Source organism: Oreochromis aureus, linkage group 5 (genome assembly GCF_013358895.1).
Source record: "Oreochromis aureus strain Israel breed Guangdong linkage group 5, ZZ_aureus, whole genome shotgun sequence".
Taxonomy (NCBI): Eukaryota; Metazoa; Chordata; class Actinopteri; order Cichliformes; family Cichlidae; genus Oreochromis; species Oreochromis aureus.
The window spans coordinates 16658356-16672582 of record NC_052946.1 but is presented as its reverse complement, the minus strand read 5'-3'; the positions used below and the strand labels follow the sequence as shown (position 1 = coordinate 16672582).

At 40.8% G+C, this 14227-nt stretch overlaps 2 protein-coding genes across 2 annotated transcripts; both read left to right on the top strand.

Annotated features, from left to right (window-relative positions):
• Window positions 1-1186: 1186 nt before the first annotated feature.
• LOC120440396 lies at window positions 1187-3972 on the top strand. Its single transcript, XM_039612781.1, has 2 exons — window positions 1187-1316; window positions 2147-3972. Exons 1-2 carry the CDS (start codon window positions 1195-1197, stop codon window positions 3369-3371), a joined length of 1347 nt encoding a protein of 448 aa, XP_039468715.1. The 5' UTR covers window positions 1187-1194; the 3' UTR covers window positions 3372-3972.
• A 3380-nt stretch (window positions 3973-7352) lies between these two features.
• Window positions 7353-10077, top strand: cnpy2 (canopy FGF signaling regulator 2). Its single transcript, XM_031752037.2, has 6 exons — window positions 7353-7486; window positions 7663-7769; window positions 7874-7989; window positions 8199-8396; window positions 8503-8599; window positions 8708-10077. Exons 2-6 carry the CDS (start codon window positions 7670-7672, stop codon window positions 8749-8751), a joined length of 555 nt encoding a protein of 184 aa, XP_031607897.1. The 5' UTR covers window positions 7353-7486; window positions 7663-7669; the 3' UTR covers window positions 8752-10077.
• The last annotated feature ends 4150 nt before the right edge of the window (window positions 10078-14227 follow it).

Genomic DNA, 14227 nt, shown 5'->3' with positions numbered 1-14227 from the left:
AACGTTTTCGTTATGTTTCGCTCTTCCTGGTGTTGGACTTTTTTTAGCATCTAAGTAACAAATGTGAAATTAGTTCATGTTGACAGTCACAGAATGTAAACATGACCATCAATCAGAGTGTTCAGGGATGTTGCAAAATTCAAAACTTTAATAAACATCTAAGAAAGGAAGAGAAAGTTATTAGATTTGTGAACGGGTTTTCAGTATGTTCCAAGACTAACTTATAACTTATTACAAGTAAAAATTAAAAATGTTTATTGATTATTTTATTAGATTTTTTTTAAATCTTTCTCATAGTTTGCTGTCTGAAAAAAAAAAAAAAAAAATTAGTATCAGTTGTTCATTATTCTGGTGGCCTGCATTTGGTTTTATAGGAAAAGCGCAGGAAGAAAAAACAAATAAAATCAGTGCTTTTGTTCAGTCTTACTGTCCAAAAACACCGGCCAAACCAAACCTTTCTATTGGTGTAAAGTTGTTTAAGGACACATTTAATGCTATAAAGTATGAGAAAAAGAAGTGCAAGTGTCCGTTTTTCTGCATGATAAAGAAATATTGCTGCATTAAATGAAAAAAAATCTACCAGCATGAATAAATACATGTTTAAATTGGACCCAGTGGAGGTGGTGAGTGACAGGAGAATGGTGGCTAAGCTGTCATCCCTGCTGGACAACATCTCCCACCTCACGCAGGAGACTCTGACAGCACTGAGCAGCTCCTTCAGTGGCAGGCTGCGGCACCACGATGTGGGACAGAGAGATTCCACAGGTCTTTCCTCCCCACTGCTGTCAGACTCCACAACAAAAACTTCACAACTGACCAAACACACACATCCACACGTGCAATAGCAATAACACTAAGTGCAATACTCTTTTTCTGACAGCGTTGTATCTTACTCAGTTGTATATAGTATTTGTACTCTATTTTATTCTATTGTATATAGTATTTTATTTTATTCTATTCTATTGTGTACAGTTGTGTACAGTATCTTATTCTTATCCTATTCCAGTGTTTTTCTAATTTTTGCTATGTAACTTTGCACTGTCCACTTTCTGCTGTAACAAAACAAATTTCCCACGTGTGGGACTAATAAAGGTTATCTTATCTTGTCTTAATAAAATGAAATAAAATAAAAATCTATCGGTCATTAAGTGATGACGTAAATCCCGTTTCCGGGTCCAAACTCCTGTGTTCAATATGCCGCAGTGCTGTGTTCCTTTTTGTTTTAACCGATCTGAATCAAAAAAATACATGAATTTGTCATTTCACCGCTTTCCTTGTGACGAGAAAGAGAAAAGGAAGTGGCTGCAGGTGATAAGGTGCGTTACAATTTTTAAGTGAATGAATAAACTTCTAAGATAAGCGCAAGTGTGGTCTTACTTTAGTTAGCTAATATAGCTAGCGTTGAACAATTAAAACCCGCTAGTAAAAGACAAACCATCCTACTTTGGCAAACCGTCCTACGTAGTTTATGCACATTTCTGCTCTCACACAATAATTCCAGGATAAATTTATGTATGTATGACGGTTTGCCACTTAATTTTACCCATCAGAGGATGCTTGTAGCTCATATTTATAAAGGCAGGACGGTTTGGCACTTAATTTTATCCTTTAAAGTATGCTTTTATCTCATATTCACAAAGCTAGGACGGTTTGCCACTTAATTTTGTGTTGTGCGCGTGCACAGCACATGCGCAGAAACAACCGGTAGGATGGATTCCCAGAACACCCTGGCTTTTACGAGTCTTACATAGGCTATGGATTTTATCATGTTTTCTTATTACGAAGATATCTCCGCGTTCTGGATGTCATTTCTATTTCTCCGAAGAGTGAACTTCGCTATAGCTACACAGCTTTCCACTCTCGGAGGAATAAAAATGACATCCAAAAAGCGATGATGTCTTCATAGTAAGAACACATTAAAATCCATAGCCTATGTGAGAGTTAATGACCAAAACAGAGACTTAACCCCCAAATTGTAAGCTAAATTTGTCAGCATGTATCTTTCTGTTAAGCTTAAAAGCGAATAATACAAAAAAAGAGAAAAGTTTTGTAAGATTAGAATCATTACGGTCACTGTTAAACATAACGAATGGAGGGCTACCATATGATGAAAAATTTCTCTCTCCCTTTTTAAACACTTCTACAGGCGTCATAACTTCACCCCAAACTGCAACTCAAGAGTCTGCAGCTGGCATTTCCCTCAAGGAAAAGCTGCAGGGCCAACAAGATTTGCATGGAACGAGGAGTCTTTTCACTTCCCAGACGAAGAACAACACCCTGTTCATAAAAAGGAAAAAGAACAGGTCCCAGTTAGTGGTGAAAATCAGAGTGAAAGATCAGATGAGCTACATCATTCCAACAATGCAGAGACACAGACAGCTACTGCAAGCTTCTATTCCAGCAGTCTTCTGGTGCTAAAGATTGAGAATGACATGCTAAGAGAAGAGAATGAAAAGCTAAAAAAAGAATTAGAGAAACAGACTTTCTCGTTCAGTCAAATATCTGACAATCCTGAAAGAGTCCAGTACTATACTGGATTGCCTGATGCTGCTACTGTCCTGTTTTTAGAATCCCTTCTTTCCAAATTTGAGCTCAAATATCATTCTGGTTGGACAGTCCAAATGTTGCCCATAGTGGACCAGTTATTGCTAACCCTAATGAAGCTCAAACTTAATTGTGGCCATGTAGACCTTGCGACAAGGTTTAACTGCAGCACAGCCACAGTAACAAACATTTTCACAACAATTGTTAGTGCACTGTATGACATTTTATATGTTGGCATGTTGGAAAAAAACATCCCCTCAAGAGCCGAGAATCAGACATCGCTTCCAGATTGCTTCCAGCCATTTCCTAACTGCAGGATTGTGCTTGACAGCACAGAAGTTTCTGTTTCTAGCACAGAGAGTCTTGGCACACAAAGTCATTTGTATAGCCAGCGCAAAGGACGAATCATACTAAAGGCTCTACTTGGTGTGGCTCCAAATGGTGTAATAACCTTTGCAAGCAACTTGTACGGTGGAAGAGCCTCAGATAAGGCCATAACAGCTGACTGTGGAGTACTGCGACATTTACAACCAGGTGACATGGTCATTGCAGATAAAGACTTCACAATTCAGGACATCCTCCCAGAGGGGGTCTCTCTGAACACCCCGTCTTTCCATGTCAGCGGACAGTTCACACAGCAGGAAGTGAACAATAACAGGCTGATCTCCTGTGCAAGAGCACATGTAGCGCATTCAATTCAAAGACTGAAACGTTTCTCAATTTTGGATCTCGTCCCACATCACTACAGAAAAAATATTAATAAGATACTGAAAGTATGTGTGTGTCTTACAAATTTACAAACTCCTGTTATCCATGAAACTGAATGAATTAGACCAGTGAAAGTGCAGAGGCAAAATTACATGGTGTCACTGTCTAAATACTTGTGGACCCGACAGTACAACTGTTGAATACGTTTATTTTTATTGTTTGTACCTTTTAAGTGTTCTGGAATGTTTTGTGTATATAATCAGGAAGTTACATCATTAAAAAAAACAACAACTTAGTTGCATAGTTTCAAGTTGAGAATTTTCAGTTGTAATTGGTAAAATGTTTAATTGTACTCTAATTGGTTTTTTTTCATCAATGGTTTGTTATATTGCTCGTTTCATTCCAGCCTCCTGATTACTGCTTACTTGTTTTGCCGATAATTTTCATTACAAATAGGGACTACAAGATAAATGTGTTACTCTTTGTTTTCTGAACAGTTTTTGCCCAAAACATTTTCTTGGTAAAATCAACACTGTAAAATTTTAAGAATTTATCTGAATATATTTACAAATTCATAGCTGCGATAGACTGTTGGGTAAAAGAATATTTCCAAAGTTTCAATGTTAACAGCCCAAGTTTGTTCTCTATCAACAGGCAAGATTACAAAGTCACATGGAGTCCAAACAATAAAGTGACAGCTGTTGGTCCCTGTGACATGTAGGTTCCTCTGTAGTTGTGATGCTTTTTTAATACCAGGGAATCACTTGCCTCATCCAGTTGTAGGAAAAAGTCCTTCCTTTCTGCAGCCTGCAAGACAGTTTTGGTTCTGGCTGACCATGGGCATTTCACCTCAATGATGGAGTCATCAGAGACTGTCCCATCTGGAGAACTGCCAAGCAGGCCACTGTTGGATAAAAACAGTCCCCTCTCCTCAACAACTGCACCAGTACAGTCAGTGTACAGCTGCCTTTGGGGATGAGAATATCACTTAGTTATAAATGCATTCTTAGAAGCACAGACCCGTTTTTACTAACAACTTACTTGAGATCCTTCTGTTAGGTTGTACTGGCCAAGAGTCTTAAATAAGGAAGGAGGGTATGAGCTCTGCTGGACTGTACCCAGGACCAAACCTAAGTTGCTGGCTATGATTCTCTTCTTGTGATATGCTGCCCTTTTATTAAGAAAAACAAATTAAGAGAGACGGTTCACTCAAACTTCTTGCTTAACACCTAACAGAATTAATTTCAAGGCACCTTTTTAAATTTTTTTTTTTAATCACAATACATTCTTTGTTTGCCCAACTGTTGCTTCCTCAACCTGTTTCTTCTCTTCCGCAGTCACAGTTATGCCAGTACATAGCAAGCCTTGTCTTCTGCTTGGGCAAAACTGAGGTTCCTCAGTAATCCATCAAATGTCTTGGCTGGTAAAGTCTAGATTTAAAGCAAAAGGAAAAACAAATACAATGTGAAAATGTTTTAATGGGACCAAGAATGTTTGACCACAGAGTAGAAAAAGTAGAGTATAGAATATACAAAATACATCTAAAATTAAAGTGGGGATAGTGAAGACAGACAGTCTGATGTCTGTAGTTTACAAGAGTTCACATACACTTATAATTCATACCATGTATTAAGGTAAATATCAAATTACCCGAGGCCCTTCTGGACTCAAAATCAACCTCATCCCAGTAAAACGCCCATGTTTTGATAGAGATGCCAGTGCCCATTCTTTGTCCTCCTGGGTGACAGCTCTTTTCATTCCAGCTGAAAAAATAAAAAATATTTCTTAGTAATCAAAATAAGTAGTAATCTAAACAAGTAATAATTTCAAGGTCAGATGCTATACCCAGGATTTATTTAGGACTATTCACTTCAAGACTGTTCACTTAAATGACATTTTTTGATGACGACTACATGTGTGTCTCAATATAAAGCACAATGCTTTACATAAAATTAAGAAAACAATTAGAACAAAGAATTTTAAATAATGAGTGACCTTGTGCAGTTGATGGTGTCATCCCAGACACTCTTGGCAGCAATTTCTTTTGCTTTCACACACGTTCCACGTCAGTGCGAGACACATTCTTCTCCACCTAAATCAACACTGGCACTTATCTTTGCCAATCAGACACTCACGGGAGCTGAATCTCACTGACTGACCCTCAACATGCACCCGTATTGAAAGCAAATTAATGCTTACCCCACACATTATAACAAACACCGGCAGTGCTGCTGTGTGTACCGGTACCACTGTAGCTAGCCAATGGGCAGGAAGATAATCTCAACTTGGCTAACATAACTAACTCTCCAAAATCTCCCTGTTTTGTAGATTTCCATCTTGGTTTACTTCCACTGTTATAGCAGTGCTGTATGCATGTGTGTTTTATGAACTACATCAGCCAGTACAGAACATATCATGTTTAATCATCAGCTAGCTAGCTTACCCCTAAGCCTTCTTTTTACTGCCTAATAATACCACCTGGGAGAATAGATACACTGACCACTTTATTAGAGTTGAAAGAATTAAGGCCCTTTTAACCCTAATTGGTGCCTTGCTAAAGAAGGAGGTAATTGTAAACAAAGTTACTGGTTCTGCCATCGTTGTTTATTCTAGAGATGGCACGATACCACTTTTTTATGTCCGATACCGATACCGATATCATAAATTTGGATGTCTACCGATACCGATATGAATCCGATATAGTGTATTTTATAATCAATAAAACACTTTTTTTAAATATCTTGCTGCATTTTGTATAAGTTCATACTCAAGTTTAAAAAACAAACAAAAAAACACTAAAGCTATTCTGTTATACCTGTATGCAAAAAATACACTGCACCCAAAATTTTTCATAGTTCAAGAATACTGATCAATCTAATAAACTTAAACCTACACCATCCTCCCTATTCTGGTATTTTAAAGAGTACTTAGCAGAAATATTAAACAACCTTACTAATAGGGTTGCCAACTCCCAGCAAAAAAAAAAAAGGGAACCACCCCCTGCCCTCGGCCTCGTGATGTTTAATTGACATAATCAAATTTAATTTAATGCATGTGTAAAAAAAAATGCACAGAAATCAATTATTTTTCTACAATAATTAAATAGATTAAACATCTTTCTTCAACAGAATTGCAGACTGCAGAGATGGTACCTTCCCAAAGGAAAAAGTACTATAGCTTACTACGGTATATATTACACTTAGTACTTACTATTGACAGTAATGGACTTCTATACATTTTACATCAGATTAAAACTGGGTGGAAGATTCAGATAATTTTTTTATTAAGCTAGACATTTTAAATGAGAATAAGAAAGAAAAGTATGTCTTTGTGCCCCCCTTTCCCTGTTCATGCCCTATCGGCCCCCCTGGCTAAACTTTGCTAGATCCGCCCCTGAACAGTTACCAGCCGTCAGCTACGTAGAAAAGGATCCTGGTGTAGAAAGTAATATTAAATAAATTCTAACAACAGCTTATCAAGCTTAAACGCGCTGCTGTTGTTCAGCCGCTGGTTTCCTCTTTCTGGTGCAAAGTGGGCCATGATCAGCTGATCATTGATCAGTTTCATGATTGAAGTAGCAACAGGAGAGGGAGGGAGAGAGAAGAGGCAGTCGCTCCATATATCGGTTGTTAAGCTAAATGTGGGAATGCTTCACAAACATTCAGAGAGTATCGGACTGATACCGATATGTAATATCGGATCGGTCCATCTCTAGTTTATTCAAGAGCATTTGGACCCGGAAATGTCAGCTACGTCACCCGTAACATCGAACTTAACAACCGGATTGTAACCAGTAAAAAATAGGAATTTTACTGGGTTTTAATTGTTATTGTTTATCTATTAATTAAATACTTTGGCATCATATGTATGGCATTGATGGAAGTCTTAACAGCAGGACAAGTTGTAAAACTTATGAAAACACAATTAAATGTCAAAAATATAACACTTCCTTCAAAAACTGCAAAAAACCTTCAGTGGGCCGGATAGGAGTCTGCCGGGCCGATTTTGGGCCCCGGGCCTTATGTTTGACACTCTTGGTCCAACACAAATGACCCTGGCTGCAGAGTAGAGCGCCAGCTGGGATCTTCCCGCCCACATGGGGGCGCTGCACGAGCTGTCTCCCGCTCCACGTACCCCCGGCAGCAGCCCGGTTGCTACGTCACCACATTTCACCGAATACGATGCAACAGCGTGGAAAAGCGTAAAGGTGTTCTCCTGGCGGCCCACAGACACAGTAAGTTGAATGAAAAGTGGAATAAAGTGCATCTCTGTGTCAGTATTAGTAACCCGGCTGCTGAGCTGCAGAGGGTTTTGTAGCAAACGGTGACTGAGAGCCTTCCGGCCGACTTACTTGAATGTTTTTTTTTGCTTATTTGTTTCCCTGTGTGATGCTGAAATGTGCGCGTTTAGAGGCAAAATGAGGGAAGCTGCTCTCCTGCTCACACACTGCCTGCTTGCGTGTCTCCTCCTGAGCTCCAGCCAGGCGGCCAGACAAGGACAGGACCTCAGATGTGGAGGTGAGTAACCGGTTTGACGCGCAGCCTCGGCCGCACGCACAAAGAAAAGTCCTTATCTAATCGGTGTCTGACTTCTGCACCCACACTCCACCTCCCCTCCTCAGCCTGCAGGGCTCTGGTGGACGAGATGGAGTGGGCCATCTCCCAGATAGACCCCAAGAAAATGATCCAGACGGGATCTTTCAGGATCAATCCAGATGGGAGTCAGTCCATCAGAGAGGTGAGGCTGCAGTAGCAGAGCCACGTTGTAGTCTGGGTTCAGCCCCCACTGTAGACTACATCATAAGTACACAGTGTTGACCACAAAACAGGGCCAAACTTTTATAGAAAGCATCGCCTGCCTCTGAAGGCCATCATCTCATTTTAAAGATATCAGTTAGTTTCAGTGGGTTGGCAATAAAAATAACTTCTGAACTCTGACACCACCAGGTTCCTCTGGCACGCTCAGAAGGAAACCTCCTGGAGATGATGGAGAGCATATGCGAGAGGATGGGGGACTACGGCGAGCGCACGGATCCCTCCACAAACAGGAAGTCGTACGCCAGGATCAAGTCTCGGAGCGGCGAGGCCATGGACCTGTCAGAGGCCTCGCTGGATTCAAGGGTTACAGCCAGCTTGAAGTTTGCAGTGAGTATAGTTTTTCCCACTTAGACCTCCAGCACAACTCAAGGAAATGCACAGAAAAACAGACAAAGGGTGTGGTTTAAGTGTGTATTTTTCCTTTGTTGTTCAGTGTGAAACAATAGTGGAACAGCACGAGGATGAAATCATCGAATTCTTCGCTCATGAAACGGACAACGTTAAAGACAAACTCTGCAGCAAAAGGACAGGTAGGTTGAGACCAAATCCATCAACCTGCAAACATTTCTTTCTGTTCTGTTGTTCCCCATGCGCTCAGCTGTTAATTCACTGTGTTTTCTGTGCTGTGTGTCCCGCAGACCTCTGTGACCACGCTCTAAAACTGACCCACGATGAGCTTTGATGTCCTCTCGTCGTAGCGACCGTCTCTCATCAGCTCAAATGTAGACTTCTGGGTGCTGTAGTGTTTTCAGTTGCCACTTATCACCTGTTTGTGTCAGGGTAGTGGGACAAGCTGTATAAAAATCCTTGTGATAAGAAATAAAAAACAAAAAGCATTACTCCTGTGATCATGGAGACTGTGAGGACCACTCTGCTACTCTTTTTTTTCTTTTTTGGGGTTAATATCTCATTTTATGTGATACTGTAAGTTATTAAAAAGGCTCTTATTGGTCTTCTCTGGATAAAAACTGTGAAGCTGTAAAAATGAATTTGGACTTTATGTGGAGATATGACTAAATTTGGTTGGGTGGTCCTCAAGCACTCATTCACGCATGATGGAAAAACTCTCCTGAAGTTGAATCAAAGTGAGGCTGAAAGAAGTTGGCCTGCTCTTAAATTAAACTGCTATATAATGATAAGTGTCACTTTCAAGTTCAAGCTTTAGAAGAGTTTTTCATGCTCATCAGTATTTATTTAACTGTCCATGATCACAGGATTAACCGATACCAGTTTGATTCTCCTTCTTTAATTCCTCCATGAGATACTCGTTCAGGTAAAACGAAAAGTTAAGGGCCATGATTTTAAAAGTGCATCATGTAAAAATAACTTCAGATACGGTTTCACTGTAGTTCAAGCGATAATGTGGCTTCATCACCAAACAAACATTTCCCAGGTAGTTTACCCCGTCCAACAGCAGCGTGCTCTCAGCAGTATGTTTTATTTCTCCTAAATTAATTTGGCTAAAAGACTCAGTGTGGTTAATCTGTTGGATTATTACAACAAATGTCTTCAGGTGTTGAAGTACACAACATTTGCACAATTAGTATCCACATTGCCTTCCTGTGCATTAATTTACTGCTTAACCTCCAGTGACTTTAAAACACTCCTACTGCTAAATAAACTGCCTGCATCTTCTCAAGTTAAAACCTCTCACATGCTGCTGACAGAGCAGAACGATTATCCTCACATGCTCGTCCACACGAAACTTCTTTGCTCATTGTTTCACATTACCTCGGAGTTAAACGCTACCGAAACCAGCTGTGATTTACTTGAGCTCGAGAATTGAGATGGTAGCAAAGTTTAGATTTCCTGGCTTTGTAATAAAACTGACCTCCTGCATAACCCCACTAGAGTGTGCTGTAGGCAGCAGTGTAAGTACACCAGTGCTGTACAGCCACAGTAGAAAGATCAGGAAGTATTTTTGGTGTCATTGTGTGAAAATGAATTTTCCGTTTTGTGATCATTCTCCTGAGATGTCTTTTTAATATAAAATTTGTACATTTTCTGACTTTGTTTTGTCTTCAGTCAATGGAAATGTTTTTTTTTCTTTTTTACCACATCAGCACTACTCGATCCTTTCAACATCAACTTTGTTTCAAGGATGATCTTATCCTTAATTTTCCCTTGAATTTTGATGATAATCATCTGTTTGACTGCATATAACTCACATACAGTTTGAGCTTAAATAGTGTTGAAATTTGGGAACACACAATAACCATGAAAGCAGTTCCTGAACTATTTGTCTTTAAAAAAAAAAAAAAAAAAAAAAAGCAGTTATTATTATTTAAAGTTTTAATACCTATAATTAAAACACACACAGACACAGGGATTAGTGGTTAAAAATGGCTCCGGTTAGTAGCCTCGGAATATAAACCTGAATAAAGATCATGAAAGATTTTCTGACCTTGGAAAAAGGTAATCAGTCGATCCATTTAGTAGCTGTTTCAGAAATTTTATTCACATCACACAATCAAACTTCACAAGTTTATCTAGTTGCAGTAAAAATGCAAACGTTTGAATTTATGTTTTTGTAGCCATAGAAAAATATTTCAGGAAGGAAAAGCTCTCCTCTTCCCCGTCTTCCTTTAAAGACCTCAGAAATCTTTAAAGGAAACAACCTAAACATCTTAGTTTTTTTATGCACTCCATGTCTATTTACATTCACTACACACCTCTGTTATGACTCAATTATTACCATAAAACCACTCCTTTTAAATCACCAAATTTTACAGTGTTTGCTTATGACTATTTTCGTTTTCTCACAACTGCACAAAGCTATCTCTGGAAATAGACACAGACAAGAAAAAGTACAATAAAATGTAAAATCCTTTAAAGGTAAACTGTAGTAAAATAGCCTAAATAAAGAGCTTTTAAATATTTTTGTCAAATAGAGGGGTCTCTGTAACAGTGGTCCCCAGACATCCAAACTAAAATCTCTAAGGTGATGCCGAAATAAAGAAAAAAAACATCTGTTTCTGAAAATGTCTGCTGTGAAATGTAATAGAAATACAAATTTATGTTTGACTGCGTGTTTAACGCCTTGGACCAGCTCTTTGATTATTGTTATGTCAGAGCTCTATAACCTCGCACTCGACCTCAGTTTCCACGATCTCTGCTGCACACTCCGAACTCAAACAAGGCTCGTTTGTGTCTGCCTCATCTTCCTCCTCCTCTTTTCCTCCCTCAGCCTCGTTGTTTACTTCACTAGAGTAATGCAGCTCTTCTTCAGCTGTCTTAAACACCTCACTCTCTTTCTCGGTTCTGTGCTCCATCTCTGCGTCACATGCTATTTCCTCTGCTTCGTTCTCATCTGCTCCAATAACAGTGTCTCCAGAGCCGTGGCTGCTGGTGCTGCTGCAGGACAGCGTGTCTTCTTCTGTGTCCCCTCGTACGTCTTTGTGATCATGCTGGATGTCTCCCACCTCTGCACACTCCTCTGAAACCTGTTGCTCGACTTCATCAAAAGCAACCTTTTCAGAGGTCGTATCTGCGGCCACGTTCTCGCCTAAGTTCTCTGGATCCCACAACTCGGTCACCTCTTCCTCTTCATTCTCAGAGTCAGGTGCTGTGTGCTTTCTAATGCGGTTTACCACATCCCACAGCGAATTTGGATACTGTAACGCTTGTTTGTGCGCCTCAGATTGGAGAAAGTCAGGGGAGAGAGTCAAAATTTCCTCTTCGTAAGGAGGAGTAGAGCTTGGAGGCAGGACAGGGGGTGATTCAGAGAAAGAGGAGGGTGAAGCCTCTGGGGAAACTGGAGGAGGGAGAGATTCCGGGATGCCAACAGCAGCAGCAGTGTCAGGATGTAGGGGTGATGTATCCAAAAGAGAAACACACTCGCACTCAAACGTTGGCTGTGGAGGAGAGGGAAGCTGAGGGAGGAAGAGCTCATCTAAAGGTGACAGAGACACCTCGCAGTCTGCAGCCAAGGGAGGAGAAGAATTAGACAGATCAGTCTGTGGGTCAACATCCTGCAAAATTTCAATCTCTGTTTCACTTTGAGAGTCTGAAGAGTTGTTTTTGCACAATATCTGTTCCCTAATGTCTACAGGAAGTTCATCTGAGTTCATCTGTAACTCATTTTCAGTCATGTGACTCTCTTTTATACAAAAAACATCCTCATCTTGGCCACAATCAAGTTGTTGTTGAAGGACTTTGGCCTCTGTTTGACCTGCATTTTCCTCACATTCTTCATCTACTTCAGACGACTCTGCTGGAAGGCCTTCTTCAGGTTGTTCTTCACTCACATGACTCTCCTTTAAGCACAAAACACCCTCAGTTTGGACACTTTCAAGATTTTGCTGCAAACTGTTGATGTCGTTTTCTTCCAAAGGCCTGATCGACTCCTTGTCAGCTCCATTATTTTGTTGTTCATCATTGACGCAGGCAGTATCATCCAGTTGACCACATTCATGCTGTTCCTGTGACATCAGCACCTCCGGCTCATTAATGAGCTCACTTTGAGTTACATGTAATGTTTGTGCCTCTTCCTCCTCAGGGCCAGATGTTTCTACAGCTGGTTGATCAGTTAAAACAAGAGGAGGAAGAAGACATTGGGAATCTGCGTGGGGACTGGATAGTGAGGAAGACTCACCATCCAGTGAAAAGGATGACAGCTGTTGCGATGGAGAAGGGGATGAGGTTGCAGGAGGAAGTGCAATGTCTGCAGTATTAAGAGCAGCCAATTCAGGATCAGGCTCTTCCTCTGTGTTTGACTCTGAGATATTTGAGGGAGAGTGATGATCAGAAGGTATTAGTGAAAGAGAGTCAGAGGGGTCAGGAGGCTGAGTCTCATGATCGTCTTCCCGACCATGTTCACTTGTATCCTTTTCATCAGTGGATTCAAGCAGACCATCCTCAGTCTTTTCAGTTTCACTTAAAGTTTTGTTGCCTGTTTCGAGCGGGACATTTGTGTCACTCCTTTCATGCCTGTCTGATGCTTGGTCCTGAGATCCTACAAAGTCACCACCATTTTCACTTGCCACCTGATCTCTGGAGTCATTGTGGTCTTTTAAACACACGCTGTCCTCAGTTTGGTGATCCTCCAAGTGATTCTGAGACGGTTCATCCTCTGCTGCGTCCTCCAGAGTTTCTTTAAAAGCATCTTCAGTATCTGTTTTAAGTGGAGACGGTTCGCCCTCCTCGTCCTGCTCCTCTACAGACGACTCAACCAATGACGTGACAGCTTCAGGTTCAGTGATGCAGTCGTGTAGAGGGATCCCTAGTATTCGTTCTGCACGCTCCTCTAAGGTTTCTCTTTCAGAAACCTGAGATGAAAGTAAGCAAGGCAAAGAGATTAAACTTTCTTGTTTGCCTTCCTCTTCCTCCAAAAGTGTTGAGTCCACATCAGTCTCAGGTTTTTCAGTCTGGCAGGAGGAGGCTTCTTCTGTGCTCTCATCAGTTGTGACATGTTGATTTAGCTGACGGTTTAGTTCAGGAGAAATAATCGCTTGAGCATCGAGCTGACTCTCTTCAGCGAGCGCTGCGGTGCTTAAAAAGTGAACGCGCTCTTTTGTAGGCGAAGGAATCTGTTCCATTTTGACAACAACACAGGTTGTGTCATTAACCAGCAGGCTTTTACTGTCCTCAGCGTCCTCCTGGTTGTCCAGCTTCCTTACTTCAGTATCTACTGGAGGACTGCTTACATTAACACAATCATCTGACTGTTTATCCTCGCTGTTTCCTTTCAAACAGCATGTGGGGGGACTCTCAGTTTCAGCTCTGCTTGTGAAACTAGGCTCCCTCCATAAAGGATATTTTACTGACACCGGCTGCACTGACTGACCCCCCTGTCTGCAGACATCATTTGCATTTTCTTTTTTGGGGGGAACAACATCGGCTTCTGCTTTCTTTGCTTGATTATCTTCAACTATGTCCTTCTCTGTGCAGGGTGGCGTCTCTCTCTGTTTTCTTCCAGCACCGTCATCTGACTGCTCTGCGAGAGTTGGCGATTTGAAGTCCACTTCGTCTGGAAGTTTTAGATTAGCTTCAGCTGTGGCTTCCAGAGGTTTAGAAGCCTCTCTTTCGTCTGTGTGTTCAGTGTTTGTTTTGGAGTTCCAAATGGGCAGAGATGGGGTTTCGGTGGGGCCGGCTATTCGAGAAACCAAACAGAATATTGTCATCCCTCCTGTCTTTTTGCTTAGCCTGAATTTCCTTCC